The following is a 12,495-nucleotide window of genomic DNA, read 5'->3' as shown; positions in this document are numbered from 1 at the left end:
GCATATGCAGCTTAGCATTTCAGACCATAAGCTCACGCTGCCAGTAGGATTCATCACAGTTCACACTATGATTCTGGCTTGATCCAGATTGTAGGCTACTCATGAGAGAAATAAATCCCTTAATTAACAGTCTGGCTAAGCATTTTTATTATTAAAACATGAACCATAACAATAGTGATGCCAAACTCTTCAGAAGAAAGCTTATTACATAACCAAAAGATAAGAAATTTCAGAACGACAGCAATCGCTCAACACTATTAGAGTACATTCATCTTATTTAGGATTTACCCAGTTTTTATCTATTCCATGTAAGAGATTAGTGGCTCAGCACAATACCACAGTTTCATGGTTGGTTCTGAATACAAATTGGTCTTTTTTACCATATCTCTTGTGCTGAACTGGTATTTTCCCAAACAGAAATAAGAAAACCTGAACACAACAGAAGAAATCTGCACAGATCATTCTGTCAGTGAACAGCAGTGATTTCCACAGAGCATCAGCTTTGTGCTTGTGTCTCACACACTTCTTATCTCTTCAGTTTTGAAAACCACTGTAGAAATAACATTTCAAGAGTGATTCTACCTTGGGAGGGGGATTTTCCATAACTTTTATTCTTGCATCTTCAATCAGTATTTCATCTGCCTAGTGTGCATCAGAGCTACTTGGAGCTCTGTTGATTAGTGGCCCGGTAACTTCTGTGAATATCTCCCCTCTACCATAAGAAACACTCTGGAGGGCAAGATGTCAGTCTGTGGTTAGTGTACCACTGACGTATCATAGCAGCTCATTCTCCAATTTTTCCTAAAACTATCTGTCATACAATTAGCTTGAAAAAACAGCACTAATTTAAAATATGTTTCATTATGTTGGTTGATGCAGTGTACGTCTCTTTGGACTGATTATAGCAATTATTCCTAAACAGTTCCACAAATGTGTCTATTTCCATCACATACTGAAGATGCAAAACTGATCCCCAAGGAAACAAAAGTAAACTTCCACTTCTGCTTGATACATGTCTTTCAACATCTGGAAACTCAATGGGGCTGATTTCCTTTAATACTGTCACCCTCTAGAGGGAGGAAAAAACCAAACCTAAAATGTACATCAACTGTATTTATGCTTACTATATCCTTCTCAATGCTGTCTTAAAGTTTAATTGCTATAAATAACACACTGGCACTCTCTTTTTACAGAACTGAAAAAAAGTATTAAATAGGGAATATAAATTCAGTGAAACAATGCTGGTAATCCACAATAAGAGATAAGTATTACCTAAAGAATTGATAATTTTTGTTTCATAATCTAACTTACTTTGTTTCAAAACTGTTATTTCCCCTTTTCTTTTTCTCCTGGCTCTCTGTGAGACTCTCAAGATCCTTCCTTCAGGTTTGTCCTCCTAAATTAGGAAAAAAAAAAAAAAAAAAGAGTACAGTAACCTCATTAGTTTAGAAGGCTAGGTACAATAAAACTTGAGACATCAAAAGTTAAACTGTGATTTCATTTAAATGGCTACTGACCTAGCTCCCCCCTACCTCAAACAAACCTGCAGATGTCTAATCAAAGCTAGTGAGCCATCAGTGCCAAACCACAGCAAACACAGTGAGCATGACAGACAGAAGGATTCTCACCACCCACCACTCAGCCAGTCAGCCTTGCCTGACCCAGGGACAGATCATGAAGACCTCAGCAGGCCTCACTGAGACACTGATAAATAACAGTATCTTCAATATGTTTATGCTTCCAAAATAATTGAAAGGAAAACCTCTCACGCTTTAACCCATTCTTTTTTTCAACTGTACAATTGCTTTATTAAATGTAAAAAGGATCAATCCATTTTATTTTATTCACTGTATATTAACAGTTTTGTGAGCACCCAAACAGATGAACGGAATAAGTACTCATTTGGGAGGGCAGACGCATGGAGGCAAAAAAGGTGTCCCCTGACTTTTGCCTAATATACTGCTATACAGAGAGCTGCAAATTCCCTTCTGAAAACTCTTGTCTTCAGCCTTTTGACAACCTGGTGGATAAAGAACTCTTCCCTTCTCTCTCAAAACTGTGCTCCTTCCAGTAGTGTTACAGCTATTCGGAAGAAAACAAATATTACAGGAAAAAAAAACATTACGGGAAGGTACTGTGTAAGTTTTTTCTAAAATGAAGAACAAATCCCAAAGGAAAAAAAAAAAAGGTGCCCCGAAGCACATTACACTCCAACACAACAGAAAACCAAATATTTGGCTATGATTTTCTAAAGCAAATTACACTAAGAAAATCCAAAGTATTCCCTTCTTAACTGTAACATAGCTTTCTTTGCAAAATAAATTTTAAGTCTATAGTTATTTATTCATGTGCAGAGTGACAAAGTAACAAGTGTTGAGAAATATGTATTCCTGTTTTCCCACGCTGAAGACATGGCAAGTCTAAGTTAGCATCATTTTTCCTTTAAATTCTTTTTGTTATATTCTTAAAAAAGCAGGGAAAAGAGATAACAGCTCTTATCAGTTCATTGTCAACAATTACAATTTATTGGTGAGGCATAATTAAATTGGTAAATGAACCAACTACTTATTGTGGCTCTGAAATAGAGATGCAGTCACTTCTTTTTGTAGAGATGAAGTTACTGACATTGCAATATAAGGCAAAACTCCCACCAAAATCCTTGCAGGAATGGGTTTATTACACATACTAACAATTTCATCAGGATTCTCTTTCTTCTCTCCATTATCCCTGGACTCTTCTTTGAGAGGTAACTTTGATTTTCTCTTCCGAATGCCTTTAGAATCATCTTCCCCATTGCATTCCATGCTGAGATTTTCCTCCTTTGGTTCTCTATTACAATAGTAACACAATGACACAAAGCCAATATTATTCCACTTCTAATATTCATAAATCAAGTAAAAAGCAAGTAAAAATCTGAAGGTCAAGTATTTGTGGGTCCCATGGTATTATACCAAATATATTCTTAGAAATACTACTGAAAATTACATCTGTCAAAAGAATTAATCTGAAAGACACACAATAGCAACTGCAAAAAGAAAGCTGACAGCTTATGCTGAACAAGTTCTGCATGTTTTAAACAGTGTGTCTTTTCCCATGTATCATCAGATCTCCCAGAGAAGCAAACTGTGAAATGTTTAGGACTGCAGGACAGTTTACAGAGAGGAAAGAAAAGGTAATTGTTAAGACTGACAAATCCAATTGGAGAAAGCTGGTACGTGACTGTACAAATTGCTAAACAAGGAATCAGAACAGAAAACTTTGAAGCAATTAGCTAAAAATGAAGGAAAATGCAGAAAATCACAGATGTTAAAACCTGCCATAATGTAGCAATATGCAATAGAGAATGGACATACTAACACAAACATGTTTTTATGATGAGATGAACTGCACTAGCTGAAAAAAAAAAAAAGGAACTGAGAAACTACAGTATGCTCATGTTTTCACTCACTGTCATCTATAACACAGCTTTTGCACTTAATTATTATAGTTAATTTACCACCCCAACTATCTCTTTACTGATTATCTTAATTCGATGACTATGAAACAAGGTGGGAGTCTGACATTGATTCATGCATCTGATAGACTGTTTCACTGTTTGCATCTCACAGCAGAACATAGCACATCAAGCAAAAAAGACTGCCTTCAACATCAGTGTTAGACAAACCAAATGTTGTTAAGGCATTTACACGAAAAACAGCGAAAGAACATTTTAAACTAATGAAGACACCAAAACACAGCTACTCAATACCTCCCTTTGCCCACCACTTTTATATTATGTCAAATTCTTTGTTTCTATGCTTTATTATAGCACCTACTTGTTTTTTACTTGCTGGGCACATTTCTGGCTGCAAAATTTCCCTTCAGGAACAAATTCTTCTAAGGTACCATAGCGGTAACAGTTTTCACAGAAAACAAGTCCATCCGCTTTTGCAGTTTCCTTCAACCTTGTGGGGATCCCTGTCTTTTCTGAAAAGGCTGTACAATGACAAAAGTTAACTTCACTTAGGTAGAGGTGATACATTTCCAACCATCCTCTGCAGGCCATGCCAAGCAAACAGAAAAACGCCAGCCACACCACTCTTGTCAGAATGAAGAACTAGGAGTTAGTGTTTGTATGGAGTCCGTATTACTGACAAGCAAGTTGGGTTTTCATATTGCAACATGAGAAAGGAATCCACTGATATGATTCTGTCACAGTGGCAAACTGACACCGCTTCATGTGGCTACTCATGGAAGGACTGAATTTTGTGACAGGCACCAGGCTGACTGCCGACAGTCATCACTGCTCAGAGTCCATGACCTCATCTCCTGCTGATGTGCCTCACTTTTGACCTATACTTGGGAAAAAAGGGTTGGGGGGAGTTATCTTTCATTAGGTGAACTTATTTCTGAAAGCAAATCACTGACTACCAGCTATTGCTCAACCTGCCTGAGGCCTACCAGAAGTGAAAAATCACTAAACTTGTAACAAAGCAATCTTCAAATACTAAGTAACTCACTCATCCTAAGCTACAATTTCCCCACAACAGAAATGTAGTCTAGGAAAGGATGCGTTTTTTTTCCCCTCACAAGCAGGTATGAAGCACTGTCAAGTACTCCAGCTTCTAGAGTAGGTCATCATCTTTGGACTTCCCCAAAAGAAAAATTTCAATCACAAACTACTTATTTTGCTTAAGCACTTCACTGCCTTTGAAAGCAGAGTCAAAAGAACACTTGAATACAGAATATCCCCCCTAGAAGAATATATATAATATACGTGTTATATTTACACACCAGCATCATTAGTGGTTCAAAACAACTATTTCCTCTCACAACGGAAAATTTTAGCAATATTTTTATTTTTTGGGAGCACTAAATTAATCAATGTAAGGTAGAAGCACAATGCTTATGTGGTATACTTACATGTCCATAAACACACCTTATTCAGTAGAAACACTATTTTTTGTTAGGTTTGTAGGGGATGCAGTTGCCTGCTTTACCGTAGGTAACTGTGATCTCTCAGTCTGAGGAGAGAATCTGTTGTGGTACTACACTATCACAATGTTGCTACTCTCACTGCAGATCTGAAACTTGAATAACTATCACTCCCTTAGATACAGACAGACCTATAGAACATATTTGCTGTGGTCTGAAGATTCAGACCTCACAGAGGGGGCCCAAACTACTTTCCCACTGGTGTAAATGATTCACTTATTCACAAAAGTCACGTGACAATTATGATTTAATGGTGAGGGAGTAGCAAAGGAAAGCTTTCATTGACTTCACTTCTCACGCGTATAGTGACAATTATTAAACAAAAATTGTGAAGTCTGCTTTTCAAAGGACTTACAGAATGTGTATTTTAAAAGAAAATTGTTAAAATGCGGTATCAACAGGGAAAAAAACTAGGTAGTTGTAAGTAATCGCAAAAACAATTGTGATATTTTCATTCATGCTGCTCCATAATTACTGGAGTTAGTGTAACAAGATTGCTGTAATTTATGATCATGCAAACCAACTTTCCTTGAACAGAACAGGTGTTTCCTTCATCAGTATTTTAAATCCAGAAAACACCTTATTTGGTAGACAGGTACTAAAATTATTAGAATTTTACCATTCAAGATAAAACACAAACTGTTACTACACGCTTCTAATACTGTAAAAAAGCACAGTCAGCAGTAGCAAGGCAACTGTGCAGATACACGCTGCACATCTAACACCGACATAGGTGGTAGCAGCTGAGCAGCTGCCAATATCATATGAAGGAAGTTTGCAGTGCACAGTACTTTGGTCACAAATGAACTCCAGTAAAGTCTGTGGGCAGTCTGGAGAACCAGTTCAACAAAAATCACCTCCAAAAAATTCTCAATAATTTAAAGAAATTTACTATTTTGCTAATTAAATAGAGGGAAAATATGGATTTTAAATTTAGAAAAAGTTACCATTAGGAGAAACTGTGGCTGTTTAAGTTTTAACTTAAAATGTTTTCACATGCCAAGAAACAAGTAACATCACCAGAGATACTCTATCCATTAAAGTAAGTAAGTTGATTTTTTTATTTGGGGAGAGAAAGCTTTAAGAAAAGCTAATATATTAAAGAAAATACAGTCTACCACAGAAAATGTTTACTGCCTCTTAACTGACCTTCTTGAGCAGTTGGAACCATCCAGGTTGTGGTAGCAGTTGCCTTTTTAACACTCTCCATTTCAGTTTCATCTGTAATCACTTCCAGGGCCCCAAATTCATTGACTCTAAACTGTAAGATAAAACAAATGGCATAGAGCACAGCAAAAATTTACTAAAAGTCTCTTGGAGTGCCTGCTTCCATTCACCAATATAGTTTTTACATGGTGTCCTCAACATATTGCCTGTTTTCTACATGTTTCTACTTATCCCCATGGAATTTGAAACAAGCCATTCTTGTTTCTTTCAAGCATAATGCAATTTCAGTACCTAAAAATATTTATTTGCAATAGATAACTGATAGAGATGCCTCCACATACAGATAGATATCTAACTTACACACGAGAATCAAAAAATCAGCAACACAAATTCATGGGAACATCCCCTAACTGTATGCTTTTTATTGCCACCAAAATGCACTTCAGACACTGAGTATTTTTTCTGAGGAAAAGGGAACTGAACATCACATACTGAATGCTTCAGAGCACAGAAATTCCAGCATCTTCCAAAAACACAGTACTTCTCCACTATAAACTGCACATAAACAAACATCTCAAGGCAGTTTATGAGCTGTTTAATTACATGCTGAATGTGATATTACTGTCAGCTGGAAGCAAGGCTCAACAATACCCCTCATGCTGTGCTTACACTGGAGCACCAGGAGTTATAGCCATCCTGCTGCCAGAAGAAAAGTTTCTTCCCAATGTAGTAGTGATTACAGCACTACCACATGAAAATAACTTCAGCTTCCTAATCACTATGTGGTTTGCAGGCCCAGCTGGTTACATGGGTTCAACTCGAGGCAGTGTTTTGTCCCTGGTGCTTTACTCTGAACAGCAAAGAGGTGTCTTTGCCACAGAATGGGTCTGTATCAGTAAGGTACTCTCACCAACAGTTTTCAACAGGGAAAATGATGCCTGAGAGTGGCTTTCAAAGCTCCGCAGCACACACTGAAGAGAATACTCCTTCAAGTCAGTGGCATGAAGCCTATTTTTCCCTGCTCAGGCAACTTTACCTTGGGAAAATGAGAAGGGGAACAACTGCCTGGCTCAACACTGACCCTATCCATGCCTGCAGAGGCTGTCAAATGAATCACTCCCACTCACTTTGGACCCCACTATGGTACAGTACTGAAAATAAACTGTTCTGGCTGAAAGCAAAGGTGAGCCCCATAATGTACATACCACAGCAGTGTGCTTTCACTAATACAGTCCTTCCAGCCTCAGCTTTTGCAAAGAGTCAACAGGTCCTAAGGAATGTGAACAGCTAAGAAATAAGAAGCTGAGGGAAGGGAGAGGAAGAAGAGGCCCTCACAAAGTCATAGGACATCTGGAGCCAAGATTTTTATTTGTGATCAGCTATGTTCACAATAGGTATGAAAGCATGGACAAGCTGTTGACAAATCCATCTGGACTGAAAGACCATGAGTTCAACTTTGAAAGGCAACCAAATGCAGTAAACACCACGTGCTCATACTCCAGTTTGTGTACAGACTTTCATGCCGTTTCACTCAAAGAAAAGCAGTAGAGTTACCATTCAGAAGAGGATCCTTGTGTCTTACAGCTGACTTACACACCCAGTCTTGCTCCTATTTTGGTTAAGCTCCTTTTTGCTATTGGTGCTTTGCTGCCTCTGTAACAGGTGCATGCCCTTCCAGCTTTGAAGGGCTGACTGACAGGCACCAAGCAATGGAAGACAGATGACCACAGGGATGGCTGCTCCCAGCTATTCTTTCACTGGAGGCTGTTAATGGTATCAAGAGCCAAACCATTAAGGAAGAAGCTTTTCAACAGTTGGGCCACCACACTAAGTTGGTCTCAGTGATGGACAGTAACAACTTGCTACTGCCTTAGTAGGCAGGAGGGCACGACAGTCCTACTGGGCCACTCATTGACCACTGTAACTCCTGGTTTTGCCTGCAACCTCCCCTTTATCAGTCAGAGGCCTCCAGCCCCTGTTTGTATGCAAACTTGAATTCACATCTGCTTTTGCTCCCTACTTCCCCAGCTACAGCGTCAGCATTAAGGTGCACACCAAGCTTTTCGTGGCTAACCAGAACAATGCCTCAGACCTGGGTAGTCATACTCCAGTTTTAGCTGGGGAGAAAAAACAACTAACAACTTGTAATAAAGGTTAATTGCTTAAAAACAGGATAAACAGATGTACAAAGCAGCATGCTGCACAAAGCCATCATAGGATAAGAGCTGTCAGAGCAACACGCCAACTACTGTCTACCGTTGGAAGCATGTCAAAAAAAAAAAAAAAATCTAGGCTAATGGTAGTTTATGTGCCTATGAAAAAATTCAACATACTTGTAAGTCTCTTCTACCTCAAAAGTAAGCAACAAAAAATCTAGAAGTAAAGGTTCTGTCATAATATTTCCTCCAAGCCAAAATACAGTAAGAACAGTTCTCCCATACACTTCCCTAGGTGTCTTGACAGTCTGCAATTTCACGGCAGGTGACATAGAGGGAAACAAACAGTGCCATTGAGCTAACTTCTGAGGATGGATCCATAGCTTTCTGAGAAGTAAAAATTTGCTTTCAAATCACAAAACTCTTTAAGTAAATATATAAATTTGCATTGGAAGGATTTTCCTTAAATCTGCCTTCACTGCATCAAACAGTAAAATTCTCACTGACAGAAACAAAGTCAGACCATTACCAACTACTTTATAAATAAATTCACAAAGAAGACTGACTTTTGTCACTTCAGTGTTTTAAAGAGAATAAATTATAAGGCTTGTTGGGTATGAATTTCATCCACTTGACTTTTGTCAAATGCCTGTTTGCAAATTTTACTTAACCTCTTAAGATAATTCTCTGTCCCACTCAAGGGAGCCAACAGTCTTAAAAGATCAAAGAGCAAAAAAGAAGAAAAAGAAACCTCAACAGCTTTTCTGAGCAAATCCACAGTAAGATAAACAGGAATAAATATAACATTTGGATAGGAAATTTAACTTACAAAGTTTCACATACAGGTGAGCAACAAGGGCAAAAATACACATGCTCATGTAATTGCCATTTGTTTAACACAAATATATTGTAACTGAGTTGGCAGGACAAGTCCAACTGTTAGTGGTTAAGTATACAACACGGAACTTACTTAGCTGCCTTATCTGCAGTTTCCACAAGGATCAAAGCAGTAGCTTCCATTTAAACATCATTAAAAGATTCCTTCCATTCAGACCTGAGATACATTTTCATACGTTCTCAGGAAACAATGCCCTGATATACTAAAACTTCAGCTTATATGACTGCTGATTTTATCTCCAGGAACATTTTAATATTCATTCAACAGGTAACGAACACATTGAGGGAAGCCAAGGTTTAACAATCAAACATTATAAATACTTTCTGAACCAATCGTGTCTGTCCACATACTAAGTTTTTCTACAGGGACCAAAATTACTATCAATAAACATTTTCAAAAAAATAATTGCATGAAAATTTACACAGGACTGGAAAAACTATCCTAAGTCACTAATATGAAGCCTTTGTCCACTGCAGGCAACAGTATCACACAAAATATCCCAAAAATGTTCCAGCTGCAATGGAGAAATGGTCAGATTTTCTGTTACCAGTGTCTCTACTGCAAGTCCATTCCTACATTTCTTTCTTGAAAAAAACACCTTTCATGTTTTACTTTCCATGTATTCATAGTCAGTTTATACCGATTTTTTCTTAAGCCAACATTACCCTATGGATTACACAGCTCTAGTACCCTAACATTTACTTACTTTCTTGGTATACGATAAAGCAAGGAAGTATGTACCCCCTCAAACTTGATTTTACTAGCTAAGCACAAAGTTCTTCTGTTCTTATGAAAATGGTGCTCCATTTCTTCTTGTTCAGCCTGTCATTCTTTGCCCACCATGTGCTGTGTTGAACCACAGAAATCCATTCTCCCAGTGAATATGACTAAGCATAACACCAAAGGTGGACTGCTGCTGTCTCTCCTCTAGTGGCTTTAGAACATTTCTATTTCTAATGGAAGTTCTTTGCCTTATCATGTTGGCTGGAAGACACTCTGTAGTTTCATGTTAGTGTAATTAAGTGTTAAAAGGGCTTTCAGTTATCTTTCGCTACATTTCATAAAAATATTCTTGAGTACTTGTCTCTGTGTGGGATTAAAAAAAATTTAAAACAATGCAAAATGTCTATCATACTGCAGATTAATTCTCAAACTCAAACCTGTTGGGATCAATATATACATCTCAGTTTCAAATTAAGTCCTCACTATTGAATGTGTCTAATTCAGAGCAACAAAGACCAGACTATCAATGTTACCTGTGCCCTCTTAGGAGTGTAGAGCATCTCATCAGTTCCCACAGATTTCAAATCAGAATAAGAGTATCTATCATTTTATAAAAGGTAAAATTATTATTTGAGAGAACAGACAAATACAAAGAAAGAAAAAGGAAGAACAATTGAAATGCAGAGGACCAAAAAAGAAGAAAAAACCCACATATGTTAATGCACAGCTTTAAAATAAATTAGAAAAATCAGCCAACACTACCATCTACTGGGCAAGATAAGGACAAAGAGTTCATTGCAATAAGGACAATTGTTGCTGCATTCTGACATTAACTTCAGCAACAAAACATATCTTGACCCCACAACAGTGTGATTGTGGACTAGCTTAGAAGAAACCTGCAACATTTTTATTATCCAAAAAGTAAATTGCGTAAATGCTGTTTATGCCTATGAAGCAGCTAAACTTAAAGTAGCAGAATTACAAAGCAATTTGTCCAGAGGATTGATACCTGAGACTCCAGCGACATAAGCCAAGAACTACACTCTGATCTCTGGTTAGCAAACACTTATCATCATTCTTGATGTTAATCACCATTTAATCACAGTGGTTTCTGTGGGACTGCTCAGATAAATCAGAGCTTTTCTAGTATCTTACAGTTCCTCCCCTCTTTAAAGCAAAGGAGTCATCTACAGACACTGCATTGTCCAAACACATCCCATAACACGTCAAACTCCTTTTTACACGTTACTTAAGCTGAATAAGTTATTAAATGCCAGAGCTTGTAGATTCAACCAGTCCCCTCTTCTGTTTGTGTGGATACAGTCTTTACATGGACAATCACATACTATTTTCTCCACAGAACCCCTGTCCCAGGCAGGGGCTGCACAGCATTCAGAAAAATGAGGCAGCTGTTGGTATTTTTATACTTTCTTCAAGCAGTAAAGCCAATCTTATTTACTTTGCACAGTTTGAAAGCAGAATGACTGTTTATTAAAAAAAACAAACAAACAAACAACAAAAAGAATGTACCTAAAAAAGCTTTACGCACTCTAGAAATTACTGTTACAATACAGTGCAAAGTTAATTCCTGAAACAAAATCTCTGTTCTCAGCCACTTACCAAAAAAAAAAAACCAAAAAAACAAACAAAACCAAAAACAAACCTTCTCCTAGCTCTTCAGCCTTCTGAGTACTCTGCTCCCATCTTATTTTAAAGCACTGGGTAAACATGTAACCCCTTACGCTTGCCTCAACACAAAATTTTTACTCTTTCAGGGATAGAGAAGATTAGGAAAATGTGTTCCTGCACCTGACTATTCCCTTTCTTTAATGATGAGAAGGGATCCTGCCTGCACGTTACTACTCTGCAAGTATGGCAAAAGACAAACAACTTAAGTAGGATCCCAGGGTACCTAGGGCTCCCTAAAATAAATTCCTCACCACAACCAAAGGGCAGGGCCAAACCCACTCATTGGAATGATGTTGTCAGCAAGAAAGTCAAGCACTTCCACCAATATCAGATTGATTTTAAGATGTTTCAGTAACACTGTGATAAGCTAATCCTGAAGTAATGAAGAAGAGCAATTCGCAGATAGAAGGAAAGGTTTTTTCCTATCTGGGCAGGCACAAGCAGGAAGGGATTATTATCAAATTATATCCTTCCAAAAATAAAAATAATAGGAACATTCTCTCATCACTTCTGAACTGAAAGCTTAGGTATATCATCAGAAAATATATACCTCTAGCAAGAGAGACTGACATTTCCCCTGCAAACCACCAATACCTCAGTGTTGTCTGCAGTAATGTTTATCTATTTTATTCTTAGACACTCCTCAGGCTCTTCCAAACCCCCCATCCTACTCCAAGTGCTCAAGAATTATCTCAGTACCAGAGGGCTTCTCAATGACTTCTCTGCACTGCAAACTCAGTCTGCCTTATTATCTCCACTTGAGTAGGAAACTGCAGCTAAACAGACTTTCTTAAGGTGACACATAAATCAGCAACAGAGCCAGAAGTCAAGGTCTGCCAAGATGACGCTTATTGATCCAGAAGTTGACCTACAAAGCAACTCTGGCTC

At 37.9% G+C, this 12,495-nt stretch overlaps 1 protein-coding gene across 5 annotated transcripts in view; it reads right to left on the bottom strand.

The window, feature by feature from the left end:
* The window catches only part of L3MBTL3 (L3MBTL3, histone methyl-lysine binding protein), a 77,245-nt gene that overhangs the window by 49,474 nt on the left and 15,276 nt on the right, over nucleotides 1-12,495 (bottom strand). For 4 of the 5 annotated variants that reach the window (XM_027633923.1, XM_027633925.1, XM_027633924.1 and 1 more), the window contains exons 3-6: nucleotides 6,124-6,235; nucleotides 3,816-3,975; nucleotides 2,691-2,829; nucleotides 1,312-1,396 (exon numbers count right to left, since the gene is read on the bottom strand). In XM_027633923.1, coding sequence (XP_027489724.1) covers nucleotides 1,312-1,396; nucleotides 2,691-2,829; nucleotides 3,816-3,975; nucleotides 6,124-6,235 — 496 coding nt within the window. The remainder of the gene's footprint in view (nucleotides 1-1,311; nucleotides 1,397-2,690; nucleotides 2,830-3,815; nucleotides 3,976-6,123; nucleotides 6,236-12,495) is intronic. The other variant, XM_027633927.1, reaches the window with a different exon arrangement.

Source organism: Corapipo altera, unplaced genomic scaffold, assembly GCF_003945725.1.
Source record: "Corapipo altera isolate COAL_440 unplaced genomic scaffold, ASM394572v1 2b, whole genome shotgun sequence".
NCBI classification, from domain to species: Eukaryota; Metazoa; Chordata; class Aves; order Passeriformes; family Pipridae; genus Corapipo; species Corapipo altera.
The sequence above is the reverse complement of the archived record's forward strand: the minus strand, read 5'-3'. Positions and strand labels throughout refer to the sequence as shown.